The 27,612-nt window shown below is 42.6% G+C and overlaps 1 protein-coding gene across 11 annotated transcripts in view; it reads left to right on the plus strand.

Moving 5' to 3' along the window:
- PTPRK (protein tyrosine phosphatase receptor type K) overlaps positions 1 to 27,612 on the plus strand; it is a 614,361-nt gene that overhangs the window by 504,102 nt on the left and 82,647 nt on the right. For all 11 annotated transcript variants that reach the window (XM_029054054.2, XM_029054062.2, XM_029054075.2 and 8 more), the window contains exons 12-13: positions 4,456 to 4,729; positions 10,892 to 10,928. In XM_029054054.2, coding sequence (XP_028909887.1) covers positions 4,456 to 4,729; positions 10,892 to 10,928 — 311 coding nt within the window. The remainder of the gene's footprint in view (positions 1 to 4,455; positions 4,730 to 10,891; positions 10,929 to 27,612) is intronic.

Here is a 27,612-nt window from a genome sequence, read left to right on the forward strand (position 1 = left end):
AGGAGGGGACAAGATTTTTTATTTTTTTTTTACCTGTTTCAGAATTTGGAGGTGTTCTCTAGTTGGTTAGACCTCTCTCCCAGCTCTAGATGCCATCAAATCTGAAAGTTCACCATCACTTCTAGGCTCCACCACTTGTCAGCTGTGTGACCTTGGGCAAGTCACGTAACTTCTCTGGGCCTCAGTTACCTCACCTTTAAAATGGCGATTAAGACTGTGAGCCCCATGTAGGACAATCTGATTACCTTGTATCTGCCCCAGCATTTAGAACAGTGCTTGGCACATAGTAAACACTTAACAAATGCCATCATCATCATCATTCTAGGACATCCCTGGATTTTGGAGTGGGGCAGGGTTTGGGGAGGGATTATTCATTCATTCATTCAATTGTATTTATTGAGTGCTTACTATGTGCAGAGCACTGTACTAAGCACCTGGAAAATACAGTTCAGCAATAGAGAGAGATAATCCCTGCCCACACCAGGTTTAAGCCAGCCACAGCCATTGCCTTGCATCCTTTGGATTTGTGACCTTTGGACATTAGATATTCAGCCCACCCCTAGTCCCGTGGCACCTAGGTACATATCGTTAAATTATATATTATAAATTATTTGTATTAATGTCCATACCCTCCTCTAGACTGTAAACTTATAATGGGCAGGGTAAGTGTCTGCTAATTCTTTTGTACTCTCCCAAGTGCTTAGTACAGTACTCTGCTCATAGTAAGCACTCAGTAAGTACCACCAATTGATTGACTTATTAATCCTGCCGACTTGGGAGATGTGAAGCGGGGATCCCAGAGACCATAGAGACACAGGGAAGTTGGCAAAAGTATGGTGAAATGATGGTTGTGGTGATATGGTGAAATGATGGTTGTGATGATAAGCTTTATTCCCAGAGGAACTCAGCACTAAAAGCCCCAGCAAACTCGGGAAGGTGCCTAGGATCTCATTGTGGGCAGGGATTATCTCTCTTTATGGCTGTATATTGCTTTATTGCTTTCTAAGTGCTTAGTACAGTGCTCTGTACACAGTAAGAGCTGACTAAATATGATAAATAAAAGAATTTATTAACTGGTACCTATTCCTTCTGCAAACCTGCTGATGGCTCTCCTGTGATCAGTGGTAGATGATTCCCAAGATGGTGTTGTGTGGATCCAAACCTGGTCATGTTGGCTGCTCCTCACATTCACAAGTGGTGTAATTTCCTCATTCTTTTCCTCTGGATTCTGGTCTTTGTAACAGCAATACAGATGCCTTCTCAACACCACATGTGAATGTGGGTATTTGGATAATGAATGGCAAACCAATTGGGATCAGGCAGGCATCCGACTGAACTAGCCATACATCTTGTTCAGTTACCCAACTCTCGTTCATATGAATTAACCTCCCTCCCGATTTTGTTTGGGTAATCGGTTCCCTGCTGTATATAAATATAAGGTGCTCTGATGATTTTGTGTTATCGTACATAGCATATGTGGAAATAATTTTCAACCTCTTAGCGGCTCTACAAATCCCCTCAACAGAAATCACTTCTGTACACTTTCCCTCTTGCTGGCAGCCAGGAATGCTGCCAAATTTTAAGAGTGCAACTTAAGGTGTTGATTTTAATCGAAGAAACCCTATTCTGGGTCTTCCGTATCTAAGAGCAATCTGTCTTTCATCTCCCCAGGCACCATCTCATCCGAGATCAACTGGAATAATTCAGATAAACTATCTGATTTGAACTTTGAAAGAGCAGGAGGTTCAGGGTGTCTTTAGTTGAGTACCTTCCACCCTGCAATATGCTATCTACTTCAGTTTGACAGAAACCAAATTGGCTGCATGCTGTCCTGTGAACACAAGGTCCCGTTGAGGCCTGGGTGCTTGTTTGTAGGAGGTGATTAATAGAGAAGTTTATTTAAGATCGGGCTGGGATGATGGGCATGGTTTGACTACTAATTGCTGGCTTGTAATAATGCTGGTTCCCAGCCATTAGGGAAGGGTGATACGTACTTATGTTTTTATATTTTTAGAATTTCCAAAGGCTGTCCATTGGGTGTGTGTTATGCAAATGTGAATGATACATAAAATAACACAATCCATGGGGTGGGTTTGTTGTAACTGGGCATATGCCCGCTTTGCCACCCTTCCAGGTGGTTCCATTTGCAGGAGTGTGCAGAGTATGAAATTGGCAAGTTCCCTGCTTTTTGGGCGGTTTACAGAGCCGAATAATTGTCAGTTTGAATCTCAGAGGCTTGGCTTAGTTGGGCTGGCACAGGAGAGAGAGAAAAAAGAGGCATTGTGTGATATTCCAGTTCACCCTACCTTTTGGGCTGGTTTTCTGCGGGATCTCTGAGCTTTGATTTAGTCCTGCCCTAGTTCTAGAAGAAGAGATGGGTAACCAGTAACTAACTATCTATAGAACATGTTCTCATCAAAATGAGGAAACTCACATCTGCTCCAGGAATGAAACCCTAATTCCTCCTTATTCCTTCTCAATCTTCTGTCTGCCCTTTTTTTTTTTTTTAAACAGTCCTAGTCTAGGTAATCTCACAGATATTATGTGCATGATTTCTGATGTTTTAATAAGCAGACGAAAATGCATTTTCAAATAAAAACAATGGTCCAACACCTCTCTTTTAGCTTTTGGCAAAAATCCAAAAATGTTGTTTTCTTACTTTTCAAATATAATCACTGTAATATTTGTTAAGTCCTTAATACAAGCCAAGCAGTTCACCAAGCACTAGAGTAGGTACAAGATAATCAGGTCCTACAAGGCGGGAACAGGTACTGAATCACCATTGTGAGATGTGGCTACTGAGGCACAGAGTTAAGTGACTTGCCCAAGGTCACACAGCGGGGCCTGTGACTCCCAGGCCCATACTTTTTCACTAGCCACACTACTACTTTTTATTTTTAATGGTATTTGTTAAGCACTTACTATATACCAAGCATTATACTACGCACTGAGGTAGATACAATTTAATTAAGTTGAACACAGCCCATGTCCCACGTGGGGCTCAGTCTTAGTACCCATTTTACAGATGAACTAACTAAGGTCCAGGGAAGTTAAGTGACTTAAGCAAGGTCACACAGCAGACAAATGGCAGAGCTGGGATCAAAATCCAGGTCCTTCGGACTCCCAGACCTGTGCTCTCCCCAGAATACCTAGGAATTGGGCAAGTCCATATCTTACAGAGCCCAGAGCCCCTTTTTTCACTCAAGTGTTTTGCAGTTGGTGAGCTGGAAGGGAAGAAAATACAGACTTCAGTAACAGAATATTACTTCCTAGCAGTCTAATGGATTTTTGATTGCTTTGTTTAAAGGTATCTTAAGTAGGGAAAAGATGCAGCCCACCATTTTTATTCCATTTTCAGCGAGACCCAGGAAGGTTTAGGTTGTAGTTTTACTAGGCCAAATGCCATCTGTTCCTGCAATTTGTAACATTTTATCATTGACAACTGGAGAGAAATGAGGCAGTCTATTTTGGTGGAGTGGACAGATTTCTGTCCATCTGTGCCCGTATTACAGCATGTCACTTGTGCTTTAGCTCGGCATAGCTCTGAGCCAAGATAGATGCCACAGCAAGGTCAAGGGGTGTAGGCGCCTGGCACTGTTTTCTGCCTCTAATGATAGGACAATGGCAATTTGGTAGTCGGGTGCTGCCCTGGAGGTCCTTGTTATGTTGGGCTGTGAAGTTCAGTTAGTGATGCTTATCACTTCAAATGAAAATGCTAACATTCAAGGGTTTTAGCATATCTGGTGAAAGATCATCATCTATTTGCCCTTTGTGGTCAGGGATTGTCTCTTTTTATTGCTATATAGTACTTTCCAAGCAATTAGTACAGTGCTCTGCACACAGTAAGCGCTCAATAAATCCGATTGAATGAATGTTAGTGCTGAATGTCGGGATGGTTGTTTGGGGTACATCAACTTTTTGTTCAACCATACTTACTGAGCGCTTACTGTATGCAGAGCGCTGTACTAACTGCTTAGGAGTACAATACATTTCCTGCCCACAGTGAGTTCATAAAACATTTCAAAGACGTGTAGGGGCTGGCGGCTGTTGGTGATGGTATCCTTTCCAATTTGGCCAGGGCTTGGAAACAAGTTGAAAACAGCACATAGGAACCTTTGGGGAGCTTCTGCGTGAATGCTTGCTGCATCAGTGAATATGATAAAGCTGCTTGAGCTGAGGCTGACTTTTCTTTTTAAGAGTTAGGATATTTTGTCATGCCATGATAAGCATCCGTGTAGGGGAAATAGACCACGCTGTTTTTCTCCTTTGTCTAGAATTGGTGAATTGCATGGAGAAAGATGTCTGCAATTCATATTGAGAATCCAGTCGGCACCAAGATCTAAAAGCATTTTCTCTCTCTCTCTTCTTTCTGTCTCTTTCTGTCTCTCCCCCACCCTTTCTCCTTCCCCCTCTCTTTCTGTCTCATTCTGCTTCTATCTGTGTCTCTCTCCAAAGTGCCTATCAGATTGTCGTAGAAGAACTCCACCCACACCGAACCAAGCGGGAAACCGGCACGATGGAGTGCTACCAAGTTCCGGTCACCTACCAGAGCGCCATGAGTGGAGGATCGCCATATTATTTTGCAGCTGAACTGCCCCCTAATAACCTCCCCGAACCAGCCCCGTTTACCGTGGGGGACAACAGGACCTATCAGGGATTTTGGAATCCCCCTCTGGCCCCCCGGAAAGGATACAACATCTATTTCCAGGCAATGAGCAGTGTGGAGAAGGTAAGGACTGTTTTACCCTCCCTTCCTCTGCCCCTCCACCCCCATCCTTTTCTCATTTTCTCTTCCTTCAGGGTGGTTTTGTTAATTTTACCAAGAAAAGGCCCATTCGCCCTTCAGAGGGGCTTGGCGACGTTCAGGAGCAGTGGGGTCCCCTTCCCCCTACTGCCAGGCCGACTTCAGTCCTATAACAGTGAGGCATTGTGCCAGGCCCAGTTCACACTCGGCTTGTTTCCTAGTAACTGCTTCTCCTTGTGACTCTAGCAAAGCCCACGGTAGCAGTTGGAGTAAAATTATTTAAGCGGTGTGCTCCTGCATCCTCAGTAAATAACATCCATTGTTCTTTCTCCTTCTCCTGCTCCTGGCACACTTCAAAAGATTAAATTTACTGCAGGATAAACAAAATGCGTATAGCTCAGCAGGCTAATAAAATGGTTATAAACTTTTCAGGGGTTTTTTCAGCAAACAGGAAATAACAAGTAAAAATCCACTGATTATAAAGTAACATTAGGCCTGTGTTCCATTTGATGAAGTCTGTACATAAGGCTGCTTTTAGATCGCCTGACTGCTGTGCAGTCAGTTATTGCTTCCTCCCATTTTCCATTCCCGACGCAGTTGTTTTTGAACCCTGCCGCCCATTCGGTATGAATATTGAAGAACGAAACCCGACAGGAAGCTAAGTACAGCAGAGGGTTCTGGGTGTGTGAAATGACATGCTGATTGTTTTTGAAGGATTTTTCTTTCCCATCACAGAAGTGGATCACTGGGGTGAGGGGCAGGCGGGAGGATAGGTTAGGAGGAGTATGGTGTGGAGTGGAAAGAGAACTTTATATGAAATACCTGCATTCAGGTGAGACATTTCTTGGCCTGGTGGCGATAAGCAGCAAGACCTTGTGGGAAGAGGAGAGGCTTGAGAGTCAGAGAGTCAGAGTTTTCTGCAAGCTCACTGTGGGCAGGGAATGTGTCTATTTATTGTTATATTGTACTCTCCCAAGCGCTTAGTACAGTGTCCTGCACACAGTAAGTGCATGATAAATATGATTAACTGACTGACCTACTGAGTCATCCCAGCTTCACCACCTGCTTGCTGTGTGACCTTAGACAAATCACTTACCTTCTCTGTGCCACAGTTATGTGTACAGTGTACACATAACTTCATGTGTGCTGTGTAATGCTTAATACAGAGTTATGCACAGAGTAAATACTCAATCTTATTGATTGTACAAGTGTACCCCAGGTTTTGGCCACCCCACAATGCATGTAGCCCAGAGGTGCCATCATGTACTCTCTGCGGATGTATTCCAGGATCCATAAACCCCACATTTGAAGTTATATCCAGTCATTGCTGGTAAATGAATTCCCTCCCAGACCCCTCTTCTCCTCATCCTATTCTAGCCCCACTCCCCACTGTTCCAAATAGTTTTCCCTTCACTTAATGGCTCTGAATTTTCCTTTTTAAAATCATTATTGCACATAACTCCCTTCTCAAATCAAGTCTTATCTCCACTGTCAGGTGATAAGAGGGAGGAAAATATTACCCAGGTCCTGACTGGGACTCTCCATGGGGTCAGATGCCTGGATCCTGCTGTCACTTCATTGGCCCGTGCAGAAAGGAGTGGTGTGACCCAGCTCCATTTCACTGCTCTCAACTGATTCGGGCCTTCTCTCCATGACCACACACCTGGACCTGCAGCCCCCTCTTCCTCGCTGTGAGAAGGCCCTTCTCGGGCTGCTGCCACTGCATCTGGCTCTAGCTCTACCACCTGTGTTGTTTTGTACTCTCCCACATGCTTAGTACAGTGCTCTGCACACAGTAAAAACTCGATAAATATGAGCTCCATCTCATCTATCACGCCACCGACCTCTCGACCACATCCTACCTCTGGCCTGGAATGCCCTCCCTCCTCATATCCAACAGATAATTACTCTCCCCCACCTTCAAAGACTTATTGAAGGCACGTCTTCTCCAAGAGGCCTTCCCTGATTAAGCCCTCCTTTCCTCTTCTCCCACTCCCTTCTGCATTGGCCTGACATACTCCCTTTGTTCGTCCCTCCTCCCTGCCTTACAGCACTTATGTTCATATCTGTCATTTATTTATTTCTATTAATGTCTGTCTCCCTTTCTATTCATTCATTCAGTCGTATTTATTGATAGCTTACTGTGCGCAGAGCACTGTACTAAGTGCTTGGAATGTACAATTTGGCAACAGATAGAGACAATCCCTGCCTAACAGTGGGCTCACAGTCTAAAAGGGGGGGGACAGAGAGCAAAACAAAACAAGTAATCATGCATTAATAGCATCAAAATAGATAAATAGAATCAGAGATATATGCACATCATTAATAAAATAGAGTAATAAATAATATATACAAATATAGACAAGTGCTGTGGGGAGGGGAAGGGGGTAGAGCAGAGGGAGGGAGTAGGGGAAATGGGGAGGGGAGGAGGAGCAGAGGGAAAGGGAGGGCTCAGTATGGGAAGGCTTCCTGGAGGAGGTAAAGACCTTAAGCTTCTTGTAGGTAGGGAATGTTTCTGTTTATTGTTATATTGTACTCTCCCAAACTCTTAATGCAAAGCTCTGCACAGAATAAGTATTCAATGAATATAATTGATTGACCGATCGATTGATTGATTGATAACTCCATTTCTCTATTTCTAGTGCAGCAGGACTCACATCTCTGCCCCCCTTGGCATAGTGGATAGAGCCCAGGCCTGGGAGTCAGAAGGTCATGGGTTCTAATTTCAACTCTGCCACTTGTCTGCTGTGTGACCTTGGGCAAATCACCTCACTTCTCTGGGTCTCAGTTACCGATCTGTAAAATGGGGACTAAGACTGTGAGCTCCACATGAGACAGGGACTGTGTCCAACTTGTTAGCCCCATTGGTCAGAACAGTGCTTGGCACATAGTAAACACTTAACAAATACCATCATTATCATTATTATTATTATTGTTATTGTCTCCCCAAACCCTATGGAGGATTTTCACCAACTACTTGCAAACAGCCCAGGACTCATCTCCCCCTTTCTCCACTCTGACCAGATTCTACCTTCTTCTCCTCTGCCCCACATACATCTTTCCCCTTTGTTCCCCAGTAACCAAAACCCACTGACCTCTGGCATCTCTGCCTTAGTACTGTTGATGCCTGGTTACTTGTTTTGATGTCTGTCTTCCCCCTTCTAGACAGTAAGCCTATGGTGGGCAGGGATTGCCTCTATTTGTTGCTGAATTGTACTTTCCAAGTGCTTAGTACAGTGCTTTGTACACAGTAAGCATTCAATAAATATGATTGAATGAAGGAATGACTGACTCTAGATCCCAAGGATGTGGCTGGGAGGAGTAGGTAGGAACCAACCAGCTAACAGTGAGAGGAGCTGACAAGCCCAGAAGAGAGCTTCCAATAAGGATGGAGGGTGGTCACTGGGGCAAGACCTACTCAGAGATCCCATTGACCTTGGGGTTCAAGGAACAATTGCAGTGGTTTGTTGGTTTGTTTTGTGGAAGTTGTTAAGATCTTACTATGTGTCAAATCCTGTTCTAAATGCTGGAGTCGGTACAAGTCAGTTAGGTCAGACACAGAGTCACTGTCCCACATGGGGCTCATAATCTAAAGTGGGAGGGAGAACAGGTATTGACTCCCCATTTTACAGTTGAACAAGCTGAGGCACAGAGAAGTTAAGTGACTTGCCCAGGATCACACAGCAAGCAGTGGCAGAGATGGGATTAGAACCCAGGTCCTCTGGCTCCCAGGCCAGAGGGCTTTCCACTAGGCCATGCTGCTTCTCAGTAGTCCAAGGAGGGGCCTGGGTAACTACAGACCCTGGGGGTTTGTGTGTGTGCAGATGCAGGGTTCAAGTAGTTGGGTCGAACCAAGCCGACTCCCAGTTGGGTGGGACAAGGAGATGGGACCAGGAAGCCATTGGGAGGGTCCCAGCCAGGATCCTGGTAACCGGACTCTGTCTGAGCTGATCATATTGTTTCTTCTAGTGCTTAGAACAGCACTTGACACTAGTCAGTGTTTAACAAATACTATAGAAGCAGCGTGGCTCAGCGGAAAGAGCACGGCCTTAGGAGTCAGAGGTCATGTGTTCTAATCCTAGCTCTGCCACCTGTCAGCTGTGTGACTTTGGGCAAATCACTTGACTTCTCGATGCCTCAGTTACCTCATTTGTAAAATGGGGATTAAGATTGTGAGCCTCACGTGGGACCCTGATTACCCTGTATCTACCCCTGTGCTTAGAACAGTGCTCGGCACATAGTAAGCACTTAACAAATACCAACATTATTATTATTATTATTATTGTCCTGTCCCCTTTAACTGGGGTCCAAACTTGAACGGGTGTCACCCGGACCACTTGCTTTAAAAAAAAAATGAATTGGGTGGGGTGACTGGTGAGCTGGGGAAAAGAGAACCAATTTTGGGGTGTAGAGGGGCCTTGAAATCCTCTAGGAATGTGTTGGGGTAGGGAGCAAAGAGGGGACAAAGGGATAGAAGAGTAGAAGCCATCACATTGAGGCTGATTCTGGAATAGAACCTCACTAATTTCATGCAAATCTATTGAGAAATATACCCCAAGATTCAGCCATTTGTGAATCAGCCCCATTTTCAAGGAAAATGCCCTGACTCTTTGGTAGGGTAGCTTTAGTACATTTCAGTCCAATTCCCTGAGGAATGGCAGCCCCATGTGGTGAAGAAACTGGGGCACTCCACAACTCTTATGACAATGTTCCCATCAGTGCATCAGCAGGACAACACCCAAAGTTCCAGGATGGGAAAGATCAAATGCCAAGTCCAGCTTTATAAGGGAGAAAGGGTCATCCACTCAGCTGACCTTCCAAAACTCTGATGATATTAGAACGGCGATCAAGTACAGTATAATAGAGGTGGTAGACACGATCCCCACCCTCAAGGAGTTTATGATCTAGTGGTGAAGCAGCTAACATGTTTCTCTGAAGAGCAGACACATTTTAGTCAGAAAATGTAATTTTCTCTCCTAAGATAGTGACAAATCACATAGACAAGGGAGAACCCGTTAGATGTAATCTATCATTCAGGAATGGTTTGGATTCTGAACCAGCCTTATTGACATAGTGGGAAAATGTGGTCTTGACCATACCATTATTAGCGGGCGATTGAATTCCCCAAGTTGAAGAAGTGTTTTGGGGAGAGAAACCTTCCTGTTTATTATATCCCCTATGGAGCCATCGAAGGGAAATGGTCTTAAATTCAAACAGAAGCAAACTTCAGAGAGACATAACTGACAGAGTGCTGGAGTGGACTACCAGAGGAGGTTGTGGTTTTTTTCTCTTTTAAAATCATCATCATCAGAATCAATGGTATATTTTGAGCACTTACTATGTGCAGAGCACTGTATTAAACATTTGAGAAAGTACAATACAACAGAGTTGGTAGACAGGTTCCCTACCCACAATGAGTTTACGGTCTAGAAGGGGAGGCAGACACTGATATAAATAATTTGTAATATATAATTCGTGCATATGTACATAAGTCTGAAGACATGTGTCTGCCCCAGACTGTTTCATTATTTCTCGGTCAGGGGGCAGGGTGTTGGAACAGATAAGCGTGGCTCAGTGGAAAGAGCAAGGGCTTCGGAGCCAGAGGTCATGGGTTCAAATCCCGGCCCAGACGCTTGTCAGCTATGTGACTTTGAGTAAGTCACTTAACTTATCTGTGCCCCAGTTACCTCATCTGTAAAATGGTGATTAAGACTGTGAGCCCCACATGGGACAACCTGATTACCTTGTATCCTCTCCAGCACTTAGAATAGTGCTTTGCACATAGTAAGCGCTTAGTAAATGCCATCATCATTATTATTATTATTATTATAACCTCAATCTACCATTTGCTGGTTACTTCAGGAGAGGGAACAAAACCATCACTAGGTACAACAAGGATTAGGGGGCTTGAATTTATGAAAATATGGTATCAGGATTTTTTAAGGATGGACTATTAGCAAGTTTTAAGTAATCTGCCTTTTCATCATCCTGCACATGGGTAAAATAAACCATTTCCCTAATCCATAATTCTTCTCTATGAATCCTAATCCCATGACCCTAACATGATTGACCGGTCTGCTGCTCTTGAAAAAGTGGGAAAGGTTCAACTGGGCCATGCACTGACTCTATTTTCTTTCCTTTTTACAGGAAACTAAAACCCAGTGTGTGAGAATAGCTACTAAAGGTAAGAGAGCCCTTGCTTATCTGGTTCCCATCTTTCCCCTCCCACCTCACCCCCAATACCCTCCCTAAAAATGAAAGGGCTTTATCCATAGCTTTAGGAATAATTAAATGTGGCATTTCTATTTCAGGGTATTTGTAGAAAGGCCCAGCTGAACTGCCAGCAAAGCACTCTGGCTCACTTGAGCATCTTTAACGCGTAATAGGGAGCTCTTTTCTGTTCTCCAGTACTTGGCCGGAGGAATTTTGTTATGCAATTAGTACAAAGAAGAAAAGCTCATAGCTATTATTTGCCCCTTGCAAGGCCTGATGCCTGTGAAGACCCAGAGAACTGGGGAAAGTGTAGCTCTATTAGCAGCCGAGTAGAAAGTTTGCTTGTTTCAAAGCATCTGTCATGCTTACAAGGGCATATAAACAGGATATGGTTGTGGTGGTTAGGGTCCCTTTAAGAAATTGAGTATGTGGATGAGGGTCATGTCTTTCTGCGGGAGAGTTTACCTGAACAAGTTTGGTGCAACAGTGAAAACAACTGCCAAGAGCCAACATGGGGTAACAGTGAGAAACTCTACAAGGATGATTCATCATTTGGCCTTCACTGAGACTGGGAGAAAATGAGGGTCAAACTAACGAAAGGCTAGAGAGTTCAGAGTACATGATTTTCTCTTTTGTAATTGTCCTAATCCCTTGCCTGTGTGGCTCTATTGGGCCAAGAATGTGGGGGTAGTGAGGGCCCTTTGTTTGATGGATTCCAGCAGGGTAAATGCCATACTCCACTAAAGACTTTATGTAAATTTATGGCCATCATTAAGGAGAGGGCCGCATGTTAGGGCAGTACCATATTGGTTTGGGGGAAACAATGTCAGAGACTGTGTGCTCGTGTTTTTTTCTTCCATTGTTTCTTCCATCCGACTACTCAGTTTAGCATTCTGCCTCGCTTCTGATTGTCACAAGGGCCAGCGAAGACCATTTCCCCTGAGATTTGTAAGAAGAATTGTGCACACTAGATGTAGAATCGCTCTCAGTAGATAAGAAATTCCTTTAGCGTTAAACTTGGGCCTGGAAGTCAGAGGACCTGGGTTCTCTTCCTAATTCTGCCAATTGCTTGTTGGAGGGCCTTTAGCAAGTCACGCAACTTCTCTGTCCCCTAGTTTCTTCAATTGTAAAGTCATGATTCAGTACCTGTTCTTCTTCCCACGTATACTGTGAGCCCCATGTGGGACAGGGATTTTGTCCAACTTCATTTGTAGCTACCCCAGTGCTTAAAACAGTGCTTGACGCATAGTAAGCACTTAAACATCATAATAGTAAAATAATTAAAGCAGAAGACATGCTCTGAAGGAGCTTATAATTGAAGGGGGAATGGGATCCAAAATGAAATATCATTCTTCCCATCTCCTAAAACAAGGGACGCAACCACAGAGGCTGGCACTCGACCATCTGGGATAGGTCTGAGTCTGGGAAATGCACAATGATAATTAATTGGGCTATTGGGAAATATAGCCTGAATAGCCTTTCCTCCTCAAAACACAACAAAAATTCAATGAAGACCAAATTGTACTGAGGCTCAAAGGAAGTCCAATTGCAAATTGAAATTGTCTATGGCTAGGTGCCAATTTGGCAAAAATTTTTCTATTGAGCTGTTTCAGAAACACAATTCTCTAGGAACTATTCAAGATGATTTACCCAGTAAATGTAGTAGTTTAGTGGAATTCAAACTAGAATCCATGTCTGCCAAGTGAATGAAATCAGCAGGAAGTGGACACCAATTCTTTTCTTTTTCCACCTTACCCATGCTGCAATGTCAATTCTTACCATTCAGACTCTGGAGGATCCTGGCTGTCAGTCAGGGGACACCTAGGGAGCATGTCCCCCTTCCCTCTCAACACATTAAAAGAAAAAAAGAGAGAGAAAAAACAAACAAAGAAACCACCCCTCCACTGACAGAGACTGGGTTTGGAATGCTTGTTCTGTAGCAAAATTGCTGTATCCTTTCTTACTAATGGGGTCCAAGGAGAGGAGCTGTTTTCTGTTCCTCTGTGCTGGGGTGGATCCTGCTGGATAGTTAGCTTGGTCCAACATTTCAGAGCAATCCATCTCTTACCCTAGGAGTCAGTTCCTCACTCCATTTTAATCTGAAAACATTCTAATATTGTTAACTTGAATAGATAAGGGCCTGTCCACATGAAACAAAAACTTGAAATCCTTATGAAATCCGAAATCCTTGTTAGTCATGCTTCTCAGGTGTGACTGATCAATTAATTAGTGGTGTTTATTGAATGTTTACTATGTGCAGAGCACTGTGGTAAGCTCTTTGGAGAGTACAATATAACAGTTGATAGATACTTTCCTTGCCCATAAAGACTTTACACTCTAGAATGTGATATTGAATTTGTACTGTCTTAGACTTTAAAGCTTGCCTTGTTAGCAGTTATTCATGATCCTTTTTCTCTACTATCATATTTGGTTCCCAAAATGAACATATCTGTATTGAAAATGTTAGCTGTCCCCCAGATCTAAAACGTGGCCTCCAACTAGAATGAATAAAAATATTCTGAATTGAATGGGCTTGATTACAAACTTATTACAGTGATCTAAATTTCTGAGGCCCAAAGTTTCCCAAAGAGATTACTGATACTGCTACCCCTTGAGCTAAAGATTATATATATAATCTTATAGCCCTACCCGGTTTATTTAGTACTTTGCCATTTTAATGCCTGTTTTAAGTACACTAGGCTCTCTTACTTTGAGATAATCCTGCCAAGTTTACTTTGGCTTAAGTACTTCACTTCCCCTTTTCTTTGAAGTACCAAATGTACTTGCATAATTGCCATCATCATATAATTTCCTCCCCCTACATTTTCGGTACCAATTTTTGGGAAGGAAATACAAGATTATTTTGTAAGCAGTTATAACAGCACACATCAGAGAAGGAAGAGAAGGGTGAGAATGCGCCAACTCAGCAGACATAAGCCCTCAAGAGGGAAGGAGTTTCTTCAGGTGAACTTGAAATGAGAAGAGAGGGTGTGGTTAGTTCATTGAATGCATACTGAATGCAGCATTTGAGAAAATGCTAACAGAAGAGACACAGTCTAAAGGCTCCCACTTCCTATCTCCTGTTCCCTTCCTGTCTTCCTCCTTTTTATTCCTCTGTTTTTCTCCTGCTCCCTTTACTGCTAGATTTAATTCTTATAGAATCCCTTTTAATTGCCCTTCCCCTGTTTGGAGGTTGCAAAAATCATCCTTAAAAGTGGATCAATTATGTGAATAAATATGGGGTTTTGACTTGATAGTCCCCTCTCAGGATCACACCTCGAGAGTTTCTAGTACTCTACCAGTCTCAGCTAAGGGAGGGAGAATCAAGCAGAGGCCTGTCCATTCCATTCCTAGCTTGGCCGTGGGTAGAGAGTGGAAGTCAAAACTCACGTGTGCGGGGCAGAAGTGGAATGGGAGAGAGCCCAGGGTGGAAAATCAAGTTGACTGTGAAGTAGAAGGCAGTTCTAAACCCCTTCCTCATTTTATCAAGAAATCTCTATGGATCCACTACCAGAACGATTACAGATGGAGGTGGGGCATTCTAGGAGAGATTGTGTCCATGGAGTGGCTATGAGTTGGAGACCACTCTTCAACATAAGGCAAGACAAGACTTGATAAGAGTGATTAAGGCCCACTCAAGTTGGCACTAGATCAGGGGCAGTAGATCTACTTAGCATAGATAATGATAGACACTTTAGTGCAAAGTGCATTTTCACATGGGATGTGAAGATAACACTTCAAAAATTAAGTACTTCATTTACACACAAGTAGTTGTCTTATGCTGTTGAGTCATGTTGGACCCATGGCGACTCCATGGACACATCTCTCCCAGAACGCTCCACCACCATCAGCAATCGTTCTGATAGTGTATCCATAGTTTACTTGGTAAAAATGCATAAGCAGTTTACCAATGCCTCTTTCCGAGCTGTAAACCTGGGTCTCCACCCTCGACTCTCTCCCATGCTGCTGCTGCTCAGCATAAGTGAGTTTTGACTTGTAGCAGATTGCCTCCTACTCTCTAGCCACTGGCCAAGCTAGGAATGGAATGGACAGGCCTCTGCTTGACTCTCCCCCCTGAGGTTGAGACTGGTAGAGTACTGGGAACTCTACAGGTACTGTACACAAGTACTGACTTCAAAAATCTTTCCTTGCTGGGATGAACTTATATAGCTAGTTGATAGTGTTCTTCAAAGTCAATCATTCTTTCTGAATATACTTATATGGTGTTGGTCAATTGTATGGACCGTGTTGGTCAATTATATGGATCTTGGTATCTTTACATCATTTCCTAGAGGAAACTACGCTTCGTTTAGTGCTCTTTCACTTAAGACTCTATTTTCATAGACTCGATTAAGAGTGTTAACTGATATAGTTCCATTTATAGTCATAAAGCGTTTTGCTTTGGGTAAACAGAACTTATGTTTCTGAATTGTATCTTCAACCGACACCGATAGGCAAGTGTTTGTATAGGTGTCTCCAATCTGGTAAATTTACATTTGCACTAAATGAAAGCTACTTAATTGGAAACTGTTTATTTGAACCAAAATGAGTCAATTTCTAATTTATTCCACCCTTAATTCATTGATAAAAGTATTTTCAGGAATGCATTATTGATATCAAACTGACTTACCTATCAGCTGAAAATGAAATATTTAATGAAATCTCTCCACTCAGCTACTTCATTGATACTCTCATGACTGTCTTCAGTTTCTGGTTGGGATCATTAGAATTCATGATTCATGGTGAAGTGTCTGTTAAAGTGATTTAATCCAAATTAAGAAATAGCTAATGGATCAAAGCACCAGGTCCAAAGGGAAACTAAATGTTAACTCTTGTCATCATTTCAATTCTGATAGTTGAATTTTATGAGACACGATTAAAGGTATTATTAGATGGCAAGAGAATGATTACCCAGAGCTAAACTGGGATTCCTCTGTGGTGGATAATGTGTCAGTCTTCTGGAGCAGCTCAATCTCATTAGTAACTGGCCAAATGTCAGAATACAAAATAAATGTGAGCACACTGAAGTTTTTTAGCGACCTCCCTTTGGGTGTGGGAAATAAAAAGAAAGCTTTTCTTTGTATTTTTATGACACCATTCCCCTTTGGAATGGCAGGAAAAACGAAGCACAGAAATAGTCATTGATTAGCCAGGATCTCAAAGTTAAGCTAGTAGCAGAAGGAAAACTAAAATGTAAATTCTTTGACTTGCCCTCCATAGCCCCATCTAATTGTAGTGGAAATTGGGTGGGGGAGACAGAAAAGAGCAGTGGACATGGATAGAAAGGAGAATAAAGCAGTGACAAAGAGTAAACATGAATGAAAGCAATGCCAACAGGGCAATGGGACTTAGAAAACAGTGGGAGAGATGAGAATGAGGCATGGTGAGTAAATTAGCTTGAGAGGGATAAGGGTGTGAGCTGGGGTGGAGTCAGAGAAGTGAGTGGATTAAATGCTGTATCTTTAAATTGTTTATCATATCTGGAAATTGTTTATTATAAATTATCTATTCATATTCATGTTTGTCTCCCCCTCTAGACTATAAGTTCATTTTGGGCAGGGGATGTGTCTACTAATTATCTTGTATTGTACTATCCCAAGCACTTTGAACAGTGTCCTAAACATTGGAAGCACTTAATAAATACCACTAACTGATGCTGTAAAGCCAATCACTTGGCGGTTCGGCTTGTGGAGAGAAGTGGGCAACTATTTAAAGTTCTTGAGGCGTGGTGGACTTTTGTTAGAATTATGTATTATAAACATGATATAGAAAGCAGAGGGAATTATGGGCTGAAGGAAGGGCAGACTGGAGGCAGGGAAATTGGCTGGGAGGCTGATGCATTAGTCAGACTGGGATAAGACAAGTACCTGGGACAGCATGGTGGTCATTTGGATAAAGAGGATGTGTCAGAATCATGAAATTATTCTGAAGGAAAAACCCAATAAGATTTGGGGATTGGCTGAATATGGGAGTTGAAATATAGCCGGAGTGAAAAATAACACCAAAATTGCAGGCTCCAGAAATGGAGAGGATGATAGTATGTGAACCATGATGGTAAGGTAGGTGGAAGAGTGGATTTGAAGTAGAAGATGAGTTTAGTTTTGAGCATACTGAATTGAGGTATTGGTCAGACCTATGTGTAGACATATCCTGGCAGTCATCCCCTAAGATCAATCAATCAATCATATTTATTAAGCACTTACTGTGTGCAGAGAACTGTTAAGTAGTTGGGAGGGTCCAGTGTACCAGAGATGGCAGACATTTGCCCACAGTGAGCTTACAGTTTAGCAGGGGAGACAGACAATAATATAAATAAACTATGGATGTACATAAGTGCTGTGGGATTGAGGTGGGGGTGAATAAAAGGTGCAAAGCCAAGTACAAGGACTATGCAGAAGGAGGTGGAAGAAGAGGAAATTAAGGCCTAATTGAGGAAGGCTACTGGAGGATATGTGCCTTCAGTAAGGCTTTGAAGGTGAGGAGAGTGATCATTTGTCAGATAAGAAGAGGGAGAGAGGCAGGCCAGGCCAGAGGCAGGTTGTGGGCAAGAGTTCGGCGGTGAGATAGATGAGTTTGAGGTGCAGTGAATAGCTTGGCATTAGGAGAGAAGTGTGTGAGCTGGCCCAAAGGAAGTCATGGAGGTAAAATCAGGGGGACAAGGTGCTTGAGTACTTTAAAGTCGATGGTAAGGAGGTTCTGTTTGATGCAGAGGTGGATGGGCAACAACTGGAGATTCTTGAGTAGGGAGGAAACATAGACTGAATGTTTTTGAAGAAAAATGATCCAGGCAGCAGAGTGACATATAGACTGGAGTGGGAAGAGACAGGAGTCAGGAAGGTCAGCAAGAAGGCTGATGCAATAATCACGACGAGATGGGATAAGTGCTTGGATTAATATGGTTACAGTTTGGATGGAGAGGAAAGGGTGGAATTTAGTGATGTGAAAGTTGAAGCAACAGGATTTGTGACACATCTGATGAATGAGAGAGTTGAGTCGAGGATAATGCCAAGCTTCTGAGTTTCTGAGATAGGGATAATGGTGGTGCTGTCTTTAGTGACTGGAAAGTTGCAGGGAGGATGTTTGGGTGGGAAGATAAGGGGTTCTGTTTTGGACCTGTTAAGTTTGAGCTGCCTTGAAGGCAGGAGGAAATGCTTGACTGCAGAGAAGGACAGAGATTAGGGCTGGAGATCTAGATTTGGGAATCATCCACATAGAGATGGTAGCTTGAAGCCAAAGGAGCAAATGAGTTCTCTGCCGGAGTGGGTGTAGATGGAGAATAGAAAAGGATCCAGAAATGAACCTTGAGGACCCCCCATACCATTAGGGGATGGGAGATAGAGAAGGGAAAAGAGACTGAGAATTAATGCCCAGAGAGATAGGACAGACAGACATTTACCCTCCCTGCTTCAAAACGTTATTAATAATTATGGTATTTGTTAAGCATTTACTATGTGCCAGACTCTGTACTAAGAGCTGAAGTGGATACAGTTAAATTATGTTGGACACGGTCCATGTCCCATATGGGGCTCACAGTCTTAATCCCCATTTTACAGATGAGGGAACTGAGGCACACGGAAGTTAAGTATCTTGCCCAAGGCCATATAGCAGACAAGTGGTAAAGTCAGATTAGAACCCATGACCTTCTGACTCCCAGTCCCGTACTCTATAACACTAGACCATGCTCATCTCCTGCAAGAGGCCTTCCCAGACTAGGCCCCTCTTTTCGTCTTCTCACACTCCCTTCTGCATCACCCTGACTTGCTCCCTTTGTTCTTCCCTCCTCCCAGCACCACAGCACTTATACACATATATGAAATTGATTAATTTATACTGTTATGTCCCCCACTCTAGACTGTAAGCTCATTGTGGGCAGAGAATGTGCCCGTTTATTGTTGTATTGTACTTTCCCAAGCGCTTAGAACAGTGATCTGCACACAGTAAGTGCTCAATAAATACGAATGAATGAATGAATGAATGAATGAATGAATGAATGAATGAATGAATGGGAGGAGAACCTGGGTTAGGACTGTGTCAGTGAAGCCGAGGTTAGATAATGTTTCCAGGAGGAGGGGGTGGTCCACAGTATTGAAGATAGCTGAGAAGTCAAGGAGGATTAGGATGGAGTAGAGGCTGCTGGATTTGTCAAGAAGGAAGTCATTGATGACTTTTGAGGACAGTTTCTGTAGAGTGTAGGGTACGGAAGCCAGATTGGAAGGGGTCACAGAGAAAATTGGAGGAGAGGAACTGGAAATAGTGGGTGTAGAAAACTCATTCAAGCAAGGAGTTTGGAGAGAAATGGTAGGCGGTAGATGGGGCAATAATTGGAGGGAACTGTGGGATAAAGAGAGGGGGTTTTTTTGGATAAGGGAGATGTGGGCATGTTTGAAATCCTTGAGAAAAAAACCACTGGAGAGTGAACCGTTGAAGTTGGTAATCAGGGAGGAGGCAAGTGCTCAAGCCACTGGAGAGTGAACAGTTGAAGATGGTAGTCAGGGAGGGGGCAAGTGCTCTGATAAGGTATGACAGGAGTGGATTTTCAGAGAAGGCAGGACATTGGCTCTTGGGATACATCTGGGAAAGATGGGAGAGACTGAAGAGAGCAGGGGAGAATTTAGGGAGATCACGCCTTAAGGTTTCAATTTTCTCAATAAAGTTATGTGGCCAGTTCATTAAGGGCAACGTGGTGGAGGTGGGGAAAGAGGGGGTTTGAGGATGGAGTTAAATATCTGAAACAACTGGCAAGAGGAATGAGCATGGGAGTCAATAAAATGTTGTTGTTGAAGTCTTTGGAGTGGATGAGCAACTCAAGAGAATGAGTGTAGATTGAGAAGATAAAGGGATCCAGGCCTTAACTTTAAGGGAGTGGAAGATAGAGATAAGGTTTCTAAACCCTGTTCTTTTTCTTGACCAAATTTTTTAAAATCTTTTTTTAAATAATGAATTATGCTGCCAAATTTACATTGTTACAAAAATGCAGTAGTTCAAACCCCAGTTTTAGTTATGGACAAAAATCAAATTTGAAGGGAAATAGCATATTACTGGAATTAAATCATAATGTGATGGATTTATATGGATCACATTTTGGAAGCAGCGTGACCAAGTGGAAAGAAACATGAGTCTGGATGTCAGAGGACCTGGGTTATAACCCAGCCTCTGCCATGTGCCTGCTATGTGACCTTGGGCTAGTCACTTAACTTCCCTGTGCCTCAGTTACCTCACCTGTAAAATGGGGAATAAAACTATGATCCCCATGTGGGACATGGACTATGTCTAACCTGATTATCTTCTATCTATCCCAGCACTTAGTACAGTGCCTGATAATAAATACTCTTAGGAAAATTGTGTTTGATCCATTTTCTGTTTCACACATTACTGAGTTAGCCTCCCAGGAGTATTATTAAATACCTTGTTTCCACATCCATTAAATCTTTGGCAGGAACTTAGCATCCTGCTAAAATCAATTCCTATTCAAGCCTTTGTAGTTTGCTTGGAAAATATGAAATGATATGATGGCCTGAATATTTACTAAGTGGAGAAAATGGAAGACCTCACTTTAAATACCCTGACCCTCTTTAGTATTGATAAGAAAACCGAGTAATCAATATTTGCAGGGAAGAGGGAACTTTGAAAATCCTCTGAGCAAAATCCATTACAGTATGTGTAATGTTGGTATGAATCATTTTTGACAATACCAGTTATACAAAATGTTATTCCAGAATAATTTGCCTAAGGATTAAAACAAAATGTGATTAGCCTAAATTCATTCTTCCAAAGAATGCCCTGAGGTTGTTTCCTGCTAACATCCATTGAGAACTTTCTCCATGCTTCACTAAGGAAAAACTGAAAGGAATATAATCATCAGTCAATTAATCCATGCTATTTATTGAGTGCTTACTGTATGCAGAGCACTACTAAACAATTGGGAGATGAATAATAATAATATGGTATTTTTTAAGCACTTACTATGTGTCAAGCACTGGTCTAAGTGCTCAGGTAGATGCAAGCTAATCAGGTTGGACACAGTCCCTGTCCCAAATGGGACTCACATTCTAAATCCCCATTGTACAGATGAGGTAATGAGGCCCAGAGAAGTGAAGTGACTTGTCCAAGATCACACAGCAGACAAATGGCAGACCCAGGTTTGAATGATAATAATAATAATAATAATTATGATCTTTGTTAGGCATTTACTATTTATCACTGTACTGAGCCCTGGGGTGTTTACAAACAAACTGGGTTGGACACAGTACCTGTCCCACTTGGGGTTCACTGTTTCAATCCCCATTTTACAGATGAGGTAACTGAGGCCCAGTTCAATTCAAGTGACTTACCCAAAGTCACACAGCGGACAAATGGCAGAGCCGGAATTAGAACCCGGGTCCTTCTGACTCCTAGGCCCATGCTCAATCCACTAGGCCATGCTGCCTCCCAGAGTTGGTAGACATGCTTCCTGCACACAAGGAGCTCACAGGCTTGAGTATCTTGTTGAAGAGTCAGAGTCTTTGTCTGGATGGACATAGGGCCGACCCAGCAATGGCGACGTCTATGGCTTTATGGCTGTAGCCACAGTCACTCCCACACTTTCTGCGCTGGCTTCCTCCAAATGCAGGGGAAGTACAGGAAGAGGAAGGGCGGTGCATTTAAGAGAAAAAAAAAACATATATGATGGGAAAATCGTGAATAACTGGAATTGCATGTTTAATTGATTTATATCAAATGATCCTGGAAAGCAGTGTGTCCTAGTGGAAGGAAGCATGGGCCTGGGAATCTGAGGACTGGAGTTCAATTCTGGCTATGCCATGTGCCTGCTGTAGAACCTTGGGCAAGTAATTTAACTTTTCTGTGCCTTAGTTTCCTCATATGGAACTTTCTGTTCTTCTTCCTACTTAGATTGGGAGCCCCATGCAGGACAGGGACTGTGTCTGACCTAATTAACTTGTACCTACCCCATTGCTTAGAACAGTGTTTGACACATAGTAACCACTTAACCATTTCTGTAAACACACACACACACACACACACACACACACGCACACCTTCCCAACTTCCTGAAATCACTGAGACTCCTCCTGCTTGTCTAGCCCAGCCTGCTTCCTGGGTTACAGACCCATAGGTTGGACTCTAACATTTCAGTTGGCCACATTTTGGATGGTCAGAAATGCCATTTTCTGTTTTGAGAAGCCCTATTTCTAAAACACCTGAAAGTGCCACGAAATCATGTCAGCCCGTATTCCAGACTGAAGCTGATCTTACTGGCATGATTTTTATCAGCTGGAGAGCAGATGTCAGGAAAGAGTAATACTTCAAATTCTAAGTTCTTTAACATGAATTCAGAAAGAGAGACAAGGCAACTGAAATCTTAATAAGTATGGAATGGATAAGGCAGTCCATTTTCACTGATAGTTGTTTGGTTTGACAGTGATTTGTAGGGTTTAAAAATCTGACATCTACTGAAACGTGCTTGAAATCAAGATCCATCAGACGTCTAAAAACTGATGTGTAAGTGGTATTTGGGACAGTGTTTGATATTGAACCACTCAGTCAATCAGTTTATTTATTGAGGGCTCACTGTCTGCCAAGCATTGTATTAGGCGCTTGGGAGAGAACAATTCAGTAAAGTTCCCAGGCATGTTCCCTACCTACAAGGAGCACACAGTCTAAAGAGGGAGATAGATATTGCAGTAAGTTTCTGATAGGGGAATAGGAGAGTATGAGGGTATGTAATAATAATAATCATTATGGTGTTTGTTAAGTACTTACTATATGCCGGGCACTGTTCTAAACAGTGAGGTGGATACAAGCAAATCGGGTTGCACACAGTCCCTGTCCCACATGGGGCTCAGTCTCAATCCCCATTTTAAGGATGAGGTAAGTGAGGCATAGAGAAGAGAAGTGACTTGCCCAAGGTCACACAGCAGACAAATGGAGGAGCAGGAATTAGAACCCATAACCACTGAGTCCCAGGCCCATGCTATATCCACTGTTCCATGATGTTTATGTATTTCTTATGTATGTAAGTGCTGTGGGGCTAAGATGAGGGTGAATAGTGCTTAAGGGGTATAGATCCAAGAGCACAGAAAAATTAGAAGGGAAAGCGAATAGGGGAAATGGGTGCCTTCTTGGTGGAGGTGTGATTTTAGTTTGGCTTTGAAGTTGGGAAGAGTCAATGTGAGAAGGTACAGTTTTCTGGGCCGTGGTCAATCAATGGTGTTTATTGAATGCTTTACTGGGACAGTATAACAGTGTTGGTAGACACATATCCTGTCCACAGTGGGAAAACATGAGCAAGGAATCGGCGACGAGACAGATGATATTGAGGTACACTGAGAAGGTTGGCATTAGAGGAGCAAATTGTTAAAGCTGGATTGTAATAGAAGATCATCTAGTTAAGGTACGAGTAGGGAGAGCTGATTGAGTGCCTTAAAGCCACATGTTGAGGAGTTTCTTGTAATGCAGGGGTGGATTGGTGCTCTCTCCCCACACCCCCAGTCCCATTTCCATTCTTGTATCTAGGTAAAGTTTCAATTCTAGAAAATAAATTTTCTCCAAAATTTTGAATACACAGTTGCCATATCAGGCAGTATCTTTCAGTGCTGGCCTTTTTCTCTGCACATGCAGATGGATGAAAATGTCATTTGAAATGACAGACGTAGGAATAATGAAAAAATATGGGAAAATGACTTAATGTATTTTTTTTGTTTTGTTTTTAATAAAGATGCTGTAACGAACATATCTAAATACATCTTTGGTCTTGCTGTTTCCAGAGCTGTTCTGTGGTTCTGACACCATTGATGATGAACTTTACCGCCATTACAGGGTGTAGCTGAAAGGCCCCAAAGTGGGACCACCTGTCCCTTCCGTAAATGTCAATCTTTTTAATCATGTTGCATTTATTTGTTGTCCCTGGAGAGATTCATAATTTTACTTCTTAAAATCCCAGTCTTCCACAAGCCTCTGCTCAAAAAGAGCCATGAAATTATTTTGCTGATTATCATGTCCCCTTTTATCATCCTCCTCTAGTCTGTAAGATCCTTGTGTCTACCCACTCTATCATATTGTACTCTGCCAAGCACTTAGTATGGTGCACCAAACACAGTGAGTGTTCAGTAAATACCATTAATTGATGGATTGTGTGATCATGCACAAGCCTGGCCTGGCTCCTGTTGTTTTCCAGTTGCCTGTCTGTCCCATCGTATGTTGATGTATTTCATTTTGCCTTTAAAATATTTCTTCTGCCTTCCCTATGTGAAGTTGTCCCCATTTTAACTCACCATGCAGCAGTGCCCTAGGTAGGGTCTTCTGTGCAGTCTCCAGATCGCATGGTTAGATTGAAGGAACGACGGATGGTGTGACAGACCAGAGAACATTGTTTGATCTGAAGCTTGATGGACTGTCCGCACCGCAGTCTGTTCCTTTGTCTCTGAGAGGATCTGCTTGCCTTCACGATTCAGACATCTACTTTGTATGATTGGGGTGAGCTCTGGCAACTGTAAGCTCATTGCAGGCAGAGAAAGTGTCTGTTTATTGTTGTATTCTCCCAAGGGCTTAGTACGGTGCTCTGCACTCTGTAAATGCTCAGTAGATGTGATTGACTGGCTAGAGGGGTTCAATCTGGTGCTGCTGTTTGAGAGAGATGAGGGCTAGAGAGGTAGTTTGGGGAGTCATTTGTATAGAAGGGGTAGTTGAAAACACTGGCGCGGACAGTTGACTGATCAGTAAAGCTCAGTGACAGCCTTTAGCTCTGTGTTGCTGGTAAATTCTCATCTGAAGAAATTCAGAGAGTTGAATCTCTTTCATTGTATTTAAGGTGTCAGCCAGCCAGTCACATTTATTGAGAGCTTACTGTGTGCAGAATATTGTACTAAGCACTTGGAAGAGTACAGTGCAACAAGAAACAGAAACATTCCCTGCCCACAATAAGCTTGCTCTAGTTAAGAAAAATATAGGTGAAAGAAGAGAACGAATTATTCCAATGTGTGAAAAGGAGTGATCTTTTAAGTAGGCTTGGGAGAATCCATTGTCTATTGCCCCCATGAGTTTCTATCTGTGGTGGGTGAAGCAGTTATTTCCACTCTTACAGTAATCTGGGCTGGACTTTCAACCTCGTTCATCCTGAGTCTTCAGTAATATTAATAATGACTGTGGTATTTGTTAAGCACTTACAAATGTGCTTAACATTTGTTTGTGCCAGCACTGTACTAATTGCTGGGCTGGATACAAACAAATCGGAGTGGAAACAAATCGCATGGGGTTCACAGTTTTAATCCCCATTTTATAGATGAAGGAACTGAGTCCCAGAGAAGTTAAATGATTTGCCCAAGGTCACACACAGCAAACAAGTGTTGAAGCTGGGATTAGAATCCTTCTGACTCCCAGGCCTGGGTTCTATCCACTAGGCCACACTGCTGCTTCAATAAGACCTGAGAGCCAGAAATATACCACATCTGGTCTGTTCACTCCTACTGGCCCATCAAAACATTCTCGCCACTCTTATATCCCATCCTTTTTCCTTCCTCCCATTTTTCCTGTCTCTAAAATGAAAACTTGGCCCTAATGGATAGATGTGCCATCCCTGGGGCTGAGGAAAAAGAGCAGCATGAAAATAACACCTTGCAATCCCTGGCTTTACTGAGTCTCCTCTTTATTTAATGAGCAAAGCAAAGGGTTGTTTGTCGAGCATTTGATAAGGACTACTTTACTGATCTTTTCATTGTGTTGGCCTCTTCACTTAGGGTTCCCTTGAAGAAATACCAACAGCTTTGAATGACTTAGTACCTTTGATGTTGGAAGGACTGTCTGACCTGAGTAATGGAATTTAAATTACCCTCAGCCAACTCATCATATAATCACAAACATTAGAGAGGAAGGGCTGGAAACCACCTCACGAGCTACTGTAGTAATGACAAAACTCTTGGCACTGGTTTGCCTCTCTCTCTCTCATCCCTTTTGTAAACCTGTCCATCAGCAAAATTGAGCCACTTAACATTGCCAGGGAACTCAGATTATATTAAATTATATGATGATTATAAACACAGTAATTCCTGATCTCTGGCTCTTTCAGCAAGCATTCTGAGTAGTTGAGGTTTATTATGGTATTTGTACAGTCGCTGAAACTTAGTGTTTTCTGTTCTGAGATCAAACAAATTGAATTTGTAAGTGAATCAAGCAAGAAAGGAAAAATTTGATTTTTGAAGCTCTTGAAAGGTTTTTCCCTATCTACCTTCCAAAAGCACACGTTCTATGGTAGCTCTTGGGCTATGAACACATTTTACACTTTGAATTTGTATGTAGAGAAAAATGTTTGCTTTTTGAAGATTCTTAACATAGACATCTAATAAGTATTATGAAAGGTGATTTTACTTTTTTTTTCCTATTAGCTCTTCAATTAAGGTGTAGGTACAAAGATTTTGATTGGGAAACCTGTAATGAATTAGACACTCTATAGAAGTAATAGTTCAGACCAATGCTTTGGGCGGTATATTCAAAAAGTGCAGGAATATTAGATGACGTCTTGGGTATTTAGCTAGTAAACAACTCTGAATCTTGTTCAGTATGATCCTGTTAAAAGATTGCAGAGAAGTGAAGTGAGACCATCTAGTTTTTTATTTTAGGTTTAGGTTTTTGACGATAAACAGTAAAACCTTTTTGCTGTGTGTCCAAAGATTATAGTAATATAAGTATCATGGTGTTCACCTTCTTTGATCCTCTCCTGTATCCATAATATATCTCCCTTAAACATTCACTGTATTAGGAGACAAACTATAAAAACCCAGCCAAGGGAGCACTTCAGTATAGAGTTGTAATGCCTTAGGAAGCTTTGGTGCTTAAAATCACCCTTCATTCATTCATTCGATCATATTTATTGAGCACTTACTGTGTGCAGAGCACTGTACTAAGCGCTTGGAAAGTACAGTTCAGCAACAAATAGAGACAATCCCTACCCAACAACGGGCTCACAGTCTAGAAGGGGGGAGACAGATGAAACAAGTAGATAGGCATCAATAGCATCAATATAAATAAATAGAATTGTAGATATAGGCACATCATTAATAAAATAAATAGAATAATAAATATGTACATATATACACAAGTGCTGTGGAGCAGGGAGTGGGGTAGAGCAGAGGGAGGGAGTAGGGGCAATGGGGAGGGGAGGAGGATCAGAGGAAAAGGGGGCCTCAGTCTGGGAAGGCCTCCTGGAGGAGGTGAATTCTCAGTAGGGCTTTAAAGGGGGGAAGTGTGCTAGTTTGGCGGATATGAGGAGGGAGGGCATTTCAGGACAGAGGTAGGAGGTGGGCCAGGGGTCAACGGCAGGACAGGCGGAAAGGGGCACAGTGAGGAGGTTTTATTTTGTTAATGAATTGTACATCGCCTTGATTCTATTTAGTTGCCATTGTTTTTACGAGATGTTCTTCCCCTTGACTCTATTTATTGCCATTGTTCTCGTCTGTCCATCTCCCCCGATTAGACTGTAAGCCCGTCAAACGGCAGGGACTGTCTCTATCTGTTGCCGACTTGTTCATCCCAAGCGCTTAGTACAGTGCTCTGCACATAGTAAGCGCTCAATAAATACTATTGAATGAATGAATGAGGTTAGGGGCAGAGGAGCAGGGTGTACGAGCTGGGCTGTAGAAGGAGAGAAGGGAGGTGAGGTAGGA

The sequence above is a fragment of the Ornithorhynchus anatinus genome, chromosome 2, assembly GCF_004115215.2.
Source record: "Ornithorhynchus anatinus isolate Pmale09 chromosome 2, mOrnAna1.pri.v4, whole genome shotgun sequence".
NCBI lineage: Eukaryota > Metazoa > Chordata > Mammalia > Monotremata > Ornithorhynchidae > Ornithorhynchus > Ornithorhynchus anatinus.